This window comes from Xiphophorus maculatus, chromosome 5, assembly GCF_002775205.1.
Source record: "Xiphophorus maculatus strain JP 163 A chromosome 5, X_maculatus-5.0-male, whole genome shotgun sequence".
NCBI lineage: Eukaryota > Metazoa > Chordata > Actinopteri > Cyprinodontiformes > Poeciliidae > Xiphophorus > Xiphophorus maculatus.
In genome coordinates this window covers 21194061-21210122 of record NC_036447.1, presented here as the reverse complement: position 1 = coordinate 21210122, position 16062 = coordinate 21194061, and the positions used below count along the sequence as shown (strand labels likewise).

At 41.1% G+C, this 16062-nt stretch overlaps 1 protein-coding gene and 1 pseudogene across 2 annotated transcripts; both read left to right on the top strand.

Moving 5' to 3' along the window:
- LOC102229630 lies at positions 1 to 5038 on the top strand (annotated as a pseudogene).
- A 2908-nt stretch (positions 5039 to 7946) lies between these two features.
- On the top strand, positions 7947 to 10321 carry LOC102224132 (keratin, type I cytoskeletal 13-like). Of its 2 annotated transcripts, none has more exons than XM_023334161.1 (8): positions 7947 to 8359; positions 8491 to 8573; positions 8732 to 8888; positions 9242 to 9403; positions 9483 to 9608; positions 9721 to 9941; positions 10063 to 10079; positions 10183 to 10321. In XM_023334161.1, the coding sequence occupies exons 1-8, from the start codon at positions 8009 to 8011 to the stop codon at positions 10245 to 10247; spliced, it is 1182 nt and encodes a 393-aa protein (XP_023189929.1). In that variant the 5' UTR covers positions 7947 to 8008; the 3' UTR covers positions 10248 to 10321. The 2 variants fall into 2 exon arrangements, with proteins under 2 accessions (XP_023189929.1, XP_023189928.1); XM_023334160.1 differs by having other exon boundaries at positions 10057 to 10079.
- The last annotated feature ends 5741 nt before the right edge of the window (positions 10322 to 16062 follow it).

Here is a 16062-nt window from a genome sequence, read left to right as displayed (position 1 = left end):
CCTCCTTTCACCTGAATGTCCAGGCCCTTCCCACTTTGCTATATAACCAGGGAGTCCCAGTGGTGTTTTGTACTGCAGATCATCTCCAGTTGTTCTTGCTGATTCAGATCCAAACTCTCCAAGATGTCTCTCTCCTCCAGATCCTTTGGCCAGAGGTCCACTGGTCAGAAGACCATGAGTGTCTACGGCGGAGCAGGAGGTTCTGGCACCCGCATCTCCGTAGGCCAGATTGACTACTTGTCCCGTTCAGGAGCCATCAACACCAATAATCTCGATCTCCACGTTGATGCCAACGAGAAGGCCACGCTTCAGAACCTGAACGACCGTCTGGCCTCCTACCTGGAGAAGGTGCACAAGCTGGAGAAGGAGAACGAACGGCTGGAAAAGCAGATCGCAGAGTGGTACACAAGCAAAACTGTGATCAGCCATGATTACAGTGCCTACATGGCCACCATCGAAGATCTGCAGAACAAGGTAAGAGAAAACACCCAGAAGACTGCAACCCTTGTAGGTCTGAAATTTACGAGCTTTTCAGTATAACTCTGTCAAATTGTAAAAAGGTGTATATTACCCTGATGTTTCCTTTTCATCCTCAGATCCGACATGCCACCACACTCTACGCTAGGACCAACTTGGAGATTGAAGGTTCAGAACTGGCTGCTGATGACTTTAAAATGAAGTGAGTGTTTTGTCTAAGTGTTTACGTCCATCTTCTGTTCTAACATTTCACTCATGCATCACAATCACAAATCCTCTGCCCATAAGTATGTCTTGAAACCTCTCTGACCTGTTCTGCCCTTCCTTGTCAGATTTGAGACCGAGCTCAGCATGAGGCAGGCTGTAGAGGGCGACATTGCTGGGCTGAAGAAAGTTTTGGATGATATCACTCTGATGAAAATGAATCTGGAGAATCAGTGGGAGACTCTGAAGGAGGAGCTCATCATGCTGAAGAGGAACCATGAGGAGGTAAAGCTGCAGAGAAAATTACGTCCCTTGCAGAGCAGCTTTAAGGTTTACTGATGTGTCAGCGTGTCATTGTTTGTGGCCGACACACATAAAATCAGTAGGATGGCTCATTTCCAGGCCTCTGCAAAACTTGATGGCTTCATTTATTGATGAGGTTATTGAACTTTTTGATTTGGGTGTTCTTCATCTAGAAGTTACATGATTTAGACTCTGAAGGAGAGTCGGGTACGTCTGGTCTACACCATGTTTAAAGACAACAGAAAAAAACTAGTAATTTAATTAATTTGTGTTAAATTAATTGAGTTCTCAGTTATCCATTGTCTCGGCAGCAGCGGTTTACTGAAGGAAAACTTTGTTTCACTCTAACTTCTCTCTTTATGGTGTGCCAACCCAATCGTACATAATTTATATCCCTGATAAAAGAGAGGAAATTTTGCTTTAAATTTCTCTTTAAGTAAACCACTCTACTGCATTTGGCTTCACATTTAATTCTTGTCTTCTTCCATTTACTCAACCCTGTTATTTGTTGAACACCTGCAGGACATTTCTCTGCTGAGGAAGCAGGTAGGCGGCCAGGTTAACGTGGAGGTCGACGCTCCTTCTCCAGTAGATCTGAGCCAGATCATGACGGAGATCAGGGAGCACTACGAGGTTCTTATCACCAAGAGCCGCAAGGAACTTGAGATGTGGTACCATAAAAAAGTGAGACATAAAATCATATTCAACATAGCAAGAACTAATGAAGAGGCGCCTGGAGTAGTAATAATAGTTAATGTTGATTTTCTGCCCAGATGACATCAGAGGGGAAGGTTGTAGAAGAACAAACAACCAGTCTGGAGGGATTCCGCTTGGAGATGAAAGACCTGAAGATCACCGTCCAGAGGCTTCAGATTGAACTGGAGTCCAATTTCAGTATGGTATGTCCTACCGCTAACCGAGACATTTACGTGTCCCATATTGGTCCATGGAGATAGAAAAACTGACATTCAGCATGTATAAAGTCTGCATTAATTCACTTTATGATTTCCTTTATATGACCAAGTTTGTCCCATTTATATCACAAATTACTTTTACATGTAATTGAAGTTAATGCATTTAATTTTCCAAGAAAAATGCAAACTTTATTCTAAAATCCTACTAAGAATACAAAGTAGAAATATCTATTTATTTTCCTTTTTTTTTTTTTTTTTTTACAAAAGCCTAATCAGTACAGTCAGAGAACTGTACATTTTGCTATATAGTGATGCAGTTGTTGGCTTGTACATGATGTTTGAAGTTGTTTTTACCAGCTACATTTGGAAACTTTTCCATGCAGTAATGTCAACTCATTGTAAACAGGACAGATACAGAATACAACGTCTTTGCACAATATATAAAACTTGCACAGTTCTTTTAACAGAGCAAGTTGATGCAGGTTTCCATGAGGGAACGTTGCATTTCATTGTTACCAGAAGCTGATACATCATTTACCAAGACACAACTTAACGTATCTATTCATTATCCATCCTTTCCATCAGAAATCATCTCTGGAGGCATCTCTGCAAGAGACTGAGCAACGCTACGCTGCCCAGCTGGCAGGTTTCCAGGTTGTGGTCACGGGCCTGGAAACTCAGATATCAGATGTAAATGCTGCGTTAGAAGAGAAGAGACAGATGTACAGCACTCTTCTGGACCTCACAACCCGTCTGGAGGCAGAGATTGTAGAGTACAGGAGGCTGCTTGATGGGGAGGACAACAGGTGAGAGCTAGGAAGATGCATGTAAACTAATATTAGAGATAATGAACAAAAAGTGGATAAAGTAAAAATTTAACAAAACATGAACTAATGTTTTCTTTTTATTCTTCAACAGCGGCTCTAAACAAGGTAAGACAGATTTTTTTCCCTTTCAGTATTTTTAAATTATCATCATTTTGCAGAATATAAAGTGTCAATAAATCTTGTTTCTTCCCTTTTTTCCAGTGATAACAAAGACCACCACTGTGCAGGAGACATATGTGGATGGAAAATAGGTCGACTCCTCCAAGACTTGATGCGGATGTGGATCAGATCAAGTAAAAAGAAATGGAAAGAAACCCCAAAATACAGCTGCAGCTGAACAATTTTTAATGTATTTTTGTCAAACACATATAGACCAAAACATGATTGTTTCCTCCATTATTATCATTCACTTCTCTTTCTTTCCAAATCAAAATCAATCTCACAGTACCACCACTAATCTGAACCAATCTGAGCGCGGTGAACCAGGGATTTATGTCGGTCCATTCAGAACAAACGCTTGTCAGATCTCTAACTTTGTCTTCTTTCAAGTGGCCGTGGATCCACTAACTAGTTATTGTCAGAAATTATTTTGTCTACTGCTATTCCCTTATAAAATCCAAAATTATGCATCTTATAATAATTAATGTGTTTTAATAATTGATCCTAAAAAACAAAACAGGAAGACCTTCAAAATAATGATATACTGGGTCCAGTATACACTCCATTGTGTACTGGACCCAATGTTGTTTGTTCATATTAACATGCACTCATTGAAATTAATGGAATCAAACATTGCATGAAAATCACAAAATAACACCAGGTAGCAACCACAGATGAAGATGGAATAAGTAGAAATGGATAATTTAAATGTATATAAAATATAATTATAATCTGCAGAGTGCTGTTGAAATATGCATTCACATCTTTTTATTTGATGCCCTCTACATGTAATCCATCAATTTAAATCGCTACACAGAGTAACCTGCAGTCAGGCAGACATTTTGTCATATTCATTAGTTTACAAATTCATGCATACATGACAAAAGTATTTGCTCCTCTGCCGTCACCTACAGTGTCTGTAAAAAAATATTCTCTCTCTTGGGTGTTTTATCCCTCTGTTGCTTGTACAAATCAATCATAATCAACAAAATTGAATGTTTTTGACTAAAACCTTTACAAAAAAACTCCTGTCAAACTGAAAACCGATTTCTACAAATATGAATGTTCAATAAAAATAAGTGATTGCATAAATATTTACTCCCTTCAAGTCACTATTTAGTAGTCGTACATTTGGCTGCAATGACGGCGTGTAGTCTGTGTGGCCAGGTCTCAGTCAGGCTTCCTTCCAAAGCTCTTCAAACTCTGTCAGGTTTCTTGGGGATTGGCTGTGAACAGCCCTTTTCAAGTCTCGCCACATAATCTCTGTCAGATTGAGCTGCACTTATTTCAGCCGATGACCCTGGATCACCTTCCCACGTCTGACAGCCACCACTCTCCTCACTCATACCACCAATGTGTGACCTGTCCACTCTTCCATGTTTCCAGCTCTGACCCAGACCACAGGCGACCTCCATCTCCATCTACAACTGACACATGGCTAATCGTCAGTGTGACTCGCCTCAGATAGCAATGCTTTTGCAAATCCTCCAAGCCAACCAAGCCCAATCTCTTCCAGCAGAGGGTCCCAGAGCTCCACCAGTCCGTCAAACCTCTTGCCACGTCACAATTACTTCCCCTGATAGGTTCTTGGGGTACTTGGCCCATGCTGGGGGATTTCTTCTAGTTTTCAATCCTGCCCCGTCCGTCTCTGTTGTTGTGTTCTTGAACAAGATGCCTGCAGGTGGTGTTCAGAGGCTGATGACGCGGTACAGCAGCCTCACTTCTGTCAGACAGGCCCAGGGCAGCTGTGGCTACTGTCCAGTAGTTTGCCATTAGTGTGTGAATCAGCTAGATAGATATACAGTATGTGTAATTACTACATCTACTGATACATCTGGACAAATTGTCAGTGATGTTCCTGGAGTCATTGGGTGTTTCGGATCTTTCAGCATCATACACCCTCTCCAAAGACTTCTTCCAAGTGATCTTTCCATGGGACTGTCAGCTCCAGCAGCACAGCTTGCTTTTTGACCTTGGACACAAGGATGTAGGTCTGATGTCATTTAATTTCATTATAGAACAAACAAGATATAACTGTAGTCATAGATACTTCTTCTGTCATGCAGGTGGTGTTAGAAAAAATATTGTGTTTGAGAAGCCGGATATTCTCGCGACTAATTTTCTCCAATAAATAAATGTGATTTTTAAAATTTAGATTGCAGACTGTTCCAACACAAATTGCTTAACATGCTAATAAGAGAGTAAAAATGCGCTCTCATTGCACAATGTGGGTGATGCAGACTGAGGAATCTCTGAGTGCAGCACTAAAGGCGAGAGGAGTGTCAATGATCTGTGAAGCAGGAAGAGAGAACAAAGGTTAATGTTGCAATCAAGTGCAGTCGGCAAAGCAAAGGATAAAATCAGCCCTTTACTAATAGTAGTTCTCTCTGATGATATATCAATTTGCACATTTGTACAGACTATGCGATATGACTTTACAAGCTGATACCTTTCTAAATTCAATCGATGCTTTTTGTGTTTTCATGAATTAGTTAAAACGGTAAATGGACTGAACTTATGTAGCACTTTTTCAGTCATACTGGACACTCAGAGCACTTTACACTAGAGCTGCATTCACCCATTCACACTCACACATGCATACATGTTTATATACTTGTACATAGATTGGTATGGAAGTTGGGTTTAAGTGCTTTGCCCAGGGGCACATCAACGTGTGACAGGAGGAAGCTGGAATAAAACCTAGAAACCCTCCAACTGGAGGAAAACTGCCCACTGAGCCACAGCTGCCCCTTCAAATGGAGAACACAGACTATTATCACTTCAATACGCAGTGAGGCACTAAAACACCTCCCTTACTGATCTAAAAAGCATCGGCCCAAATATGTTTCCTCAAAGAAACTATCTATTGAATGCTGCTCTAGGAGTGTCTCCTCAGGTCAGAGCACAGATCAAGAGGACAACCGATACCTGTAGCAAAGAAAAGTTCAGTTTGATTGTATTTTATTGGTGTGTTTGCATCAGTATGATTAGAATATGATGCATTGTTAAGCTGGTGCAGACAAAAAAACATTTTTTATGACATACATTGGTCAAGAAATGTATTGCACTATTATTGAAAACAACATTTATTTCAGAAACTTAATTTACAAACTGAAAACATTAGATGAATTACTCAGAAGCCTTTATTTCTGCCAACTACACAATGACTATTTATCTGCTACAGCTCATGGAAATACATTGTACTTTCAATATTCCATCAGATCAATTAAAAAAATTTCAAACACATAAATGTGGCTGAATGAAAAATGTGTGTAATGCGTGTGTAAAGACTGTTGTTCTCTAAAGGTTCCTTTTATCTGAAACAACAAGCCTCATTGGAACGCATAGGTCTGATTTATTAGATGTGTTCATATGTCCCCTAGAGGAGCTGCAGTAAACCCTGAGAGTATTTGTTTTTACTTTGGAGGATTCAGGTTGAGCAACATTTTATGGCGTCACAGTTAAAACAAAGATCAACAAAAAAATGAACGGCAGGAAGTTGTGTTGCAAGCTTGTCCTGATAATAAAATTTGATGATTGAAGGGCCCTCGAGGCGAATGTGTTTGTGAAACTCTGCTTTAATTTAAATGTAAATTAAATCTGAATGGTTTCTGCCATTTTGCATAAAAAGGCTGGTTTGGAGGGACTAACTGCCTTTTATTTCAGTATTATCTTAATTTAATCAAAATGCTCGTTCTATTAAGGCACGTCCTCTGCTGAGTGGAAGGAGCTGAACATTTCTGGAATGAAAAGAAACATTCTTGGAGCTTCTCTTTTTGGCCTCACCCTGTTCATCAGTTTGACAGCTTTCTGAAGTTGTGAAATGATTGATTACAGAAAGAAAACAGCAAAGCATCCTTGACATGTTGTGCTAAGGGGTAGCGCCAAACTGGGGAGAAAAATTGGCCCAGGAGTTCCTTACAGACTGCTCGGTTTAAATTTTCAATGTAAATATGTATTTCTATGTGTATAATAAATTCATGCTGAGCAGTTGAAGGTGGGACAGTCTGTCAGGAGCTGCTGGGCCAATTGTTTCTCCCCGGTCCGCCCCTGGTTGTGCCACAACACAAATATGATTGGTTCTTGCAAAGGACTTAGTCTATACCGATAAATATCTATAGCAATCATGCATTATTAGAATAACCTCAAACAAAGTGCATTGCGAGTTTAGTTAAAGAAAATGCATATTTGACTCCTTCTTACCACAAACGTCTTGAATAACAAAACACCCCTCAGGTTCAGAGTGGGGGTAACCACACCCCTCCAGGTCTCATCTTCATTGCCCACCTGAGAGTTGAGGTTCCCCAACAGGACAAGGACGTCCCCAGGTGGAGTCCTCTCCAGCAGCAACTCTGCTGACTCCAAAAAGGGTGGATACTCTGACCTACCATTGGGCTCATAAGCACAGACGACAGTCAGAACCTGACCCCTCCACACATAGGCAGAGAGAGACTACCCTCTTGTTCACTGAGGTGAACCCCAACATTCAGGGGTTCACCTCTGCTGTTGTTGAGGTTTCTACCTCAACATCTGCTTGGACAGCCTCTGCATACCTACCTAGTGGCTCAGTGACTCAAGGAGGTACAAATTTGTCCATAAAACAGTGATTTGATGGTTTGAACCCCCTCTATGTCCATCTCAGTTATTGTGTCCATGGGTAAAGCACTTCACCCAGCTGGCCTGGTGGTGGTCAGAGGAGCGACTGGCATCTGTTTTATGGCAATAAGTCACCAAGTTGCATGCATTTTCAACATTATGCTAAGTGGCTCCTGCAGTGTTGCATAAATTAATCCAATCTTTATCTATTTTCAGATATGCACACAAGAAAATGATAAAGGGTTTCATCTAATGACAGTCTTTTGGTGATAAAGATGACAATGTGGATTCACAAGTTTGACTCGAAAAGATAGGAATCAGCCCCCTAAGCACTTGTCTCCACACCCAAGGTGATGAAAACTTTGCATAGCAAAGTGAACGGTATTATCTGTCAGCAGCATTCCTCCTTTCACTTGAAGCTCCAGGCCCTTCCCACTTTGCTGCTATATAACCAGGGAGTCCCAGTGGTGTTTTGTACTGCAGATCATCTCCAGTTAACCTTGCTTGTTCAGATCCAAACTCTTCAAGATGTCTCTCTCCTCCAGATCCTTTGGCCAGAGGTCCACTGGTCAGAAGACCATGAGCGTCTACGGCGGAGCAGGAGGTTCTGGCACCCGCATCTCCATAGGCCAGATTGACTACTTGTCCCGTTCAGGAGCCATCAACACCAATAATCTCGATCTCCACGTTGATGCCAATGAGAAGGCCACGCTTCAGAACCTGAACGACCGTCTGGCCTCCTACCTGGAGAAGGTGCACAAGCTGGAGAAGGAGAACGAACGGCTGGAAAAGCAGATCGCAGAGTGGTACACAAGCAAAACTGTGATCAGCCATGATTACAGTGCCTACATGGCCACCATCGAAGATCTGCAGAACAAGGTAAGAAGAAAACACCCAGAAGTGTGATCGGTTTTAGAAGTTTACAAGTTTTGGAGTATAACTCAATGTCAAATTTTAAAAACTAAAAGAAAGGTGCATTTTCCCCTGATGTTTCTCTTTTTTATCCTCAGATCCGAGAAGCCATCATGGTCAACTCAAGGATCTACTTGGAAATTGACAATTCAAAACTGGCTGCTGACGACTTTAAAATGAAGTGAGTGGTTTTTTCTGAGTGTTTTCTCCCTAGCAACTCTTGTAATATTTCACTCATTCATCATAACGTGAACCCATGCCTTACATAAAACATCTGCTCGTATCTGGGCCATGAAGCCTCTCTGACCCGTTCTGTCCTTCCTTCTGAAATTTTCTCAGATATGAGACCGAGCTCAGCATGAGGCAGGCTGTAGAGGCCGACATCGCTGGACTGAAGCGAGTTGTGGATGATCTCACTCTGTGCAAAATGGATCTGGAGAGTCAGCAGGAGACTCTGAAGGAGGAGCTCATCATGCTGAAGAGGAACCACGAGGAGGTAAAGCTGTAGAGAAAACCGAGAGCTGTAGGAAAAAACCCGTTTGTCTATACCAATTCTACACAGAACAATAAACTACTCTTCTGTGATTGATAAAACTGTGTTTCACATCAACTATTAGTAGCAGAAATTTACAGTAGATAGCTAAAGTGTAATCCCTTCTCTAGTTGCATGTAACAAATGAAGAAATCTTATCTTCAGTAGCAAATCAACAGCTCAGTAACTCTATGGATTTTCCGCTGCTGCCACCTTGTCTCTTTAAATTTCTGTGCATTGCTGTCATCTCCTGTTAGCAGTTGTCTGTTATTTGTCCAACAGTGTAGGTGATAAACACCACGCTTATCCCCCTACAGGACTTGGCTCAGCTGAGGAAGCAGATGAGCGGCCAGGTTAACGTGGAGGTCGACGCTGGTTCTCAAGTTGACCTGAACCAGATCATGACGGAGATCAGGGAGCACTACGAGGCTCTGATTGCCAAGAACCGCAAGGATCTTGAGCAGTGGCACCAGAGCAAGGTGAGACACAAAGCTGCAGTCCTTTCAGTCCAACAGAGCTTCACTGGACTCCAACAACATTTGATGTGATTCTGTCCAGATTACAGTGGTGGAGAAGGGTGTAGCAGAACAAACAACCAATCTTCAGACATCCCACACTGAGATTAAAGAACTGAAGAACACCCTGCAGAAATATCAGATTGAACTGCAGTCACATCAGAGTATGGTAAGCCTCACCTCTTCCATGTCACATTTTCACTCCATTCAGTTTACCTCCCCATGCAGTTGAACCAACCTATGAAAAAACTAAACAAAAAATTTTTCTCCTTCCCCAACAGAAATCATCTCTAGAGGCATCTCTGCTAGAGACTCAGCAACGCTACGCTGCCCAGCTATCAGGTCTGCAGGATGTCGTCACAGGGCTGGAAGCTCAGTTATCAAGTCTGAGCGAAAACATCAGAGAAATGGAACTGAAGTACGGCAATCTTCTGGACATCAAGACCCGTCTGGAGTTGGAGATTTCAGAGTACAGGAGGCTCCTTGATGGGGAGGACGTCAGGTGAGAGCCGGGCAAGATGCATGTACACTAATATTACAGATAAAAATAAAATAAAAAGAGTGAGTAAATGTAAAATTTAATTAAGTGTTAATTGTTGTCTTTCCATTTTTTTAAGCCCCAGTTCGAGCTCAAAAAAAGGTAAGAAACATCTATTAGATTTCAACATGAATAAAGTATGAGGATTTGTAAAAAATAAAATAAAATCAAGTAAAAATTAATCTTATTTCTCCACTTTTTTCAGTGATTACAAAGACCATCGTTATGGAGGAGACATTTGTGAATGGAGTCAAGGTTGAGTCCAAGTAAAAAGTAAAAAGAAATCAAAAGAATTGAATTAAAAGAAACAAGTCAGCAAAATTCAATAAAGATTCTGCAGTGAAGCTAAAGTTTTCTGTCATTTATTATCTATTTATGTATCTATCAGTCCTCTGTGCCCCCATGTACTCTGTATTCCCTGCAGGCTCTTAGGGGTGGTGTGTGGTGCCTACAGTTATGAGAATTTTACTAATTCTTATCAGAGAAATGCACCAAAGCAATTGAGAAAAACCCCGTGACTTTCCTTAGTGTTTTGATCCAATTGTGCCCAACTCTGTAAAAAGTTTAAACTTGAAAATGGAAACTCTTCTGCTGCTTTGACAGTACAAGTAAAGTCAACCAGAAACTAGTTTTTGTTTTAACCCAGAAATTAAAGTTCATTGAGTTGATTTAACACATTTTCTAAATGTTTTCTTTTAAGTTCAGTTATTATGAATTGTGAGTTTCTTTAACTTACAGTAAGCATCACAGCTCTGATGCTCTTTTGAACATCAAAAAAGCACGGTTAATTTTTGACTCATCCTCAAAAATCAACCACAAACTTAGTGAGTAGTTCTGTGAGCTCAAACCATCACCACCCACAGATGTGGTTCAAACAAGAATTTTCGTTATCGTACTGTGAGGAAATTTGTGGCTGATTCAGAACGAAGATGGGTTTGTACTGATAAAGGCATAATGAGGAAGGTTTCTGTTAGACAAATTCATCGGATTAAGATAGCAGCTGTTAAAATGCCCTTACAAAGCAGCAAACAGTTATTTGAAGCTGCTGGAGCCTCTGGAACCTCAAGGTGGAGGATCCAGAGGCTTGCGGTGCATGAACCTACTATGTGGCCCCTAACCAGAGCTCACAAGCAGAAACGGTCACAGTGGGCCCAGCCGTACATGAAGATTAATTTTCAAACAGACTTGTTCACTGATGACTGCTGTGCAACCCTGGATGATCCAGATGGACGCAGTAGTGGATTGGTGGTGAATGGCCACCATGTCCCAACATGGCTGTGACGTCAGCAAGGAGGTGGTGGAGTCATTTTTTGGGCTGAATTCATGGGGAGAGAATCATTGGTCGGCCCCTTCAGAGTCCCTGAAGGTGTGAAAATGACCTCAGCAAAGTATATGGACTTTCTGACTGATCACTTTATTTCATGGTTCAAAAAGAAGAGCCGTACCTTCAGTAGCAAAATCATCTTCATGCATGACAATGCATCATCTCATGCTGCAAGGAATACCACTGTGTCACTGGCTGCAATGGGCATGAAAGGGGAGAAACTCCTGGTGTGGTCACCATCCTCCTCTGACCTCAACCCTATTGAGAACCTTTGGAGTTTCCTCAAGCAGAAGATCTGAATGCAGTTCATATCAAAACAGCTCTGGGAAGGTTTTCTGACATCCTGCAAAGAAATTCAAGCAGAAACTTTCCACAAACTCACAAGTTCAATGGATCAAGAATTGTGCAGGTGATAACAAAGAAGGTCCTATGTTAACATGGAACTCAGTCTGTTAAAATGTTTTTGATTGAAATAGCTTTTGAGTTTAGTACATGTGACCACTTAATGCTGCACATTCAAAGAATGATCGTTTGCAGTTCTTTATAATCCATAAAGTGTTTAGAAAGTCTACTGTGCATAATAATTTGGAACAGTGCATTTTGAGTTTTTTATTTTTGAAAAAAAAAACTGTTCTCATGGGGAGCTTTGTTCAGTAAAATTTGATTTATACTGTAATAGTTAATGACTTGAAAATTATACTGATCATGATTTGCATTGACCATTTAAGAAAATCTGAAAAAAATATGACTTGCATAATAATTTGGAACATGGTGTATAATGATATCTATAACTCTAGGTCTATACCTCTAGATCTAAAAATCTAGATCTATAACGCCACATCGTTCCTCTTTAGGTCCAAAGATAACTCTGAGCACTTCCTGTTGAGTCATCCTACAGCAGGTGTGTCAAACTCCAGTCCTCGAGGGCCGCTGTCCTGCAGTTTTTAGATGTGCCACAGGTACAAAACACTGGAATGAAATGGCTTAATGACCTCCTCCTTGTGTAGATCAGTTCTCCAGAACCTTAATGACCTAATTATTATTTCAGGTGTGATGCAGCAGAGGCACATCTAAAGGTTTCAGGGCAGTGGCCCTCCAGGCCTGGAGTTTGACACTCCTGCTTTAAACAAAGAAAAACTGAAGCAGCATTAGAACCTGATGCTGCTTCAGTCTGAGAGGAGAATCATATCAGGCGCCGCCTCACTTCCTGCTTCTCACTTTGACCAGATCAAGCTCTCATCATCATCATCATCATCATCATCATCATCATCATCATCATCATCATCATCATCATCATCATCAACGTCATTTCAAACCTGCTGGAAATTAAGACAGGAAGCAGTTCTGCTTCAACAGGAAGTACTTTATTGTGGCGTTGAGACGGTAAGTTATTGACGAGTTAATTTGGAGTTCTGGTTCTGATCCAATGGACCGAGCCGTTACAGAACCCAGAACATCATTACAGAATAAAGCAGCAGAAACTTGTTCTCTCACTGCTGAGGGATTCTGGGTAATAAAATGCCAGGATGTGAAGACATCAGCAGTGCTGCTCCTGAGATGTGGAGGGGTCATCAGCCCATAAAGGTCAGAGGTTATGCACTGTGGTGACATCATCAATGATGTTCTCATAGTCCTCATCAGATCCCAGATTCGGGTCAGCAGGCAGGGAGGCGGTCACAGTGCTGGTTGGATCAAAACCTGCAGGTATTAGTTTAGTTTAGAATTAGTTTAGCTTAGCTTAGTTTAGCTTAGATCAGTTTAACTTAGTTTAGATTAGTTTAGCTTAGCTCAGTTTATCATAGCTTAGTTTAGTTTAGCTTAGATTAGTTTATCTTATCTTAGACTAGATTTAGGATTATGGTAATTATGGTAAGGGTTAAGCTGTAGAAATTAATGGAAGTTTATGTGAAGTCCCCACAAGTGATGAAAACATGATTGTGTGTGTGTGTGTGTGTGTGTGCGTGTGTGTGTAGGGGTGTGTGTGCATGTTAACCATGACTAAGTAGGGCCTGCACCTTGGTTCAAGCCCAGGTTCCCACACCCTCCTAAATCCTGCCCTGGTTACAGGTGAGGAGAGAGAGAGAGAATGGCATCGGGGGCGAGGGAGAGTAAACAAGCAGGAACTGGGACAAAAAATCTAGCAAATAGAGAACGACATGAGGAATAAATAATGGATGTAATGGAACTAGGCCAACTCAGATCGAAAAAAGCAGATTGATTCAAAATAACTAAGAACTCAGTACAAGTGAACAGAACTATGGACCCAGAAAAACCCAAGATCCGGACAGAGCCAGACCGACATCAGCAGCTTCTGGCAGCTGATTTAGCTCTGAATGAGGCGAGACTTTAAATGCTTGAGCTGAAGCTATTGGATCAGAACTGGATCATGTTTTGGACCGCTCCCTGTCCGCATGTTGAGGTTCTGCTGCTAACCTGAGTTCAGTCAGGTTCTCACCTGGCATCATGTTTTTGAGGAGGGCCAGCATCCTGAAGGTGGAAAGGAAGAACGGGATGATGATCAGCAGCTGGACCAGAGTCCGGCTTGGAGTAAACGGAGTGATGGAGTGATAAACTGGATCAGAACCAAACAGTGACCAACTGGATCAGAACCAAACAGTGATCAACTGGATCAGATCAAGTAATATGGCAAGTCGTTTTAACATAAATTCGGTTTCGTCTGACTATCCGTGATTACATTCTCTAAAAATGCATCTTGACTAGACAAAACTACAGTTTGACTATCCGGAATGGTAATTTAAGATATCTGCCCATTTACATTCTGACTAGTAAGAATAGTAATTTAAGATATCTCTAATGAATTTAGAGATATCTTAAAAGGAATTTTGACTAGTCAAAATTACAATTCAAGATATCTATAATTTAGTTTTCACTAGTCAAAACTACATTTCTCCTATCCAAAAATAAATTTAAGATATATTGAATTATGTTGTCATTCGAGATATCTTAAGTTAGAATTATGACCAGTCAAAACTAAAATCGAGATATCTTGAATTTATTTTATGACTAGTCATAATTTAATTGTAGATATCTGAAATGTGTATTTCAGATAGTCAATAATTCATTGTAGATATCTTGAATTGAAGTCTCCATACAACTCAATGGTAAATCTGACGTCATTTCGACTAGTCAGAATGTAATTAAAGATATCTCAAATAGGTATTTTGTCTAGTCATAAAACAATTTGAGATATCTGGAATGTAAGGGCGGAAAACCGAATTTATGTTCAAACGGCTTGCCATACAGGTAAAGGTTTCAGCTGAGTTGCTGAAGAACCAGAGAACCAAAGACTGACCTGTGAACACAACTCCATGGATCAGAACCAGCAGAATTCCCAGACCTGAAATAAGAGGAGATAGGGGTGTTACTGCAGGTAGAACCAGGACCAGAACCAGCAGCTTTTAAAGGGTTGGAGAAGTTCAGGACTCACCAAGCAGCACAAAGTCGAGCTTCATCATATCTGAACCCAGATCAGTCTGAGCTTCACCACTTCCCTTTGACCAGAACCAGAATTAGACTGCAGCAGGAAGTTGCTGAAATAAAGGTGTGAAAAACGAAATTTTCTCTAATCATTCAGATGTTTCATTTTCAAACGTCTTCAGTTCTCATAAACAAAATGTGACTAACTGAACATAAAAATAAAACAATGAAAAGCGGTTTATTCAACATCATACTCTCCTTAAACACTTTTCTAGTTAATGATTTGATCTGTGAGAATAATCCTCTCCATGGGCTGCCACCTTATCGTGGTGGAGAGGTTTGAATGTCCCAGTGATCCTAGGAGCTATGCTGTCGGGGGCTTCATGGGATGGTAAGGTCCTTACCAGGGGCATGGTATGGTCTGCCTGGTATTCTAGGTGAGGAATCAGACAAATCGCAGCCCAAAGACCTTTTATGATGAGCAAGATTGTTGGATTCAGAATTCCCTCACCCAGACGTGGGTCACCGGGGCCCCACCCTGGAGCCAGGCCTGGAGATTGCAGGGATGGACCACATGGCAGTCTCACACCTATTTAGAAGTGGAACCATTACACTCCGGAAGTGAAGGGGGCGCTATTTCCTATATTATCTGCGGTCTCCTGTTTTTGTTTTCTTTTGAAATCTGTGCTATATCTTCATCTTTAGGAAGGAGCAGCTCTCAGCTTGTATTTGAATTTCTCTCTTTTATTTATTTCAGCGCAGTTTACAGTTCTTAGCTAAGTTTGCAGCTTTCGGTGTATTGTATTTTTCTAAATCTGCTCCTTAGTTGCATCTTTTCGGGCTTGGTACTGCCTCTAGTGGCGTTAAAATGTATTAATTTTGCACATTTGCACCAACCCCTGCATCTACTTTTAACATAGATACTGTTCCGGTCAATTTGACCCGGCAGTCAAGTTGAAGGGCAAAAAAAAGATAAAAACATTTCCAATTCCATATTTTTCCTTGCAGCTATGAACCATATTTCACCGCACACACACAAACACACCCTTTCACACGCCTACATGCACACGCCGACACACACAAGCCCACTTTCTCACTATTCTCTTTACTAGGAAACTGCGAGAAAGCTGGTGTTCATACAACTTTTGACGGAAATCTTTCCTGTTCCCGTGGGCAAACTCCACCCACACTGAGTGACATTCAGCAGAAGTGGAGGAAAACATAAATACTCTCTGCATGACTCATGTATCTTGATTTTAATCAGTGGATCAATTTGACCCTGAACTGTATGTGGGTCTCAAGTTCAATTATAAAGATCACCCA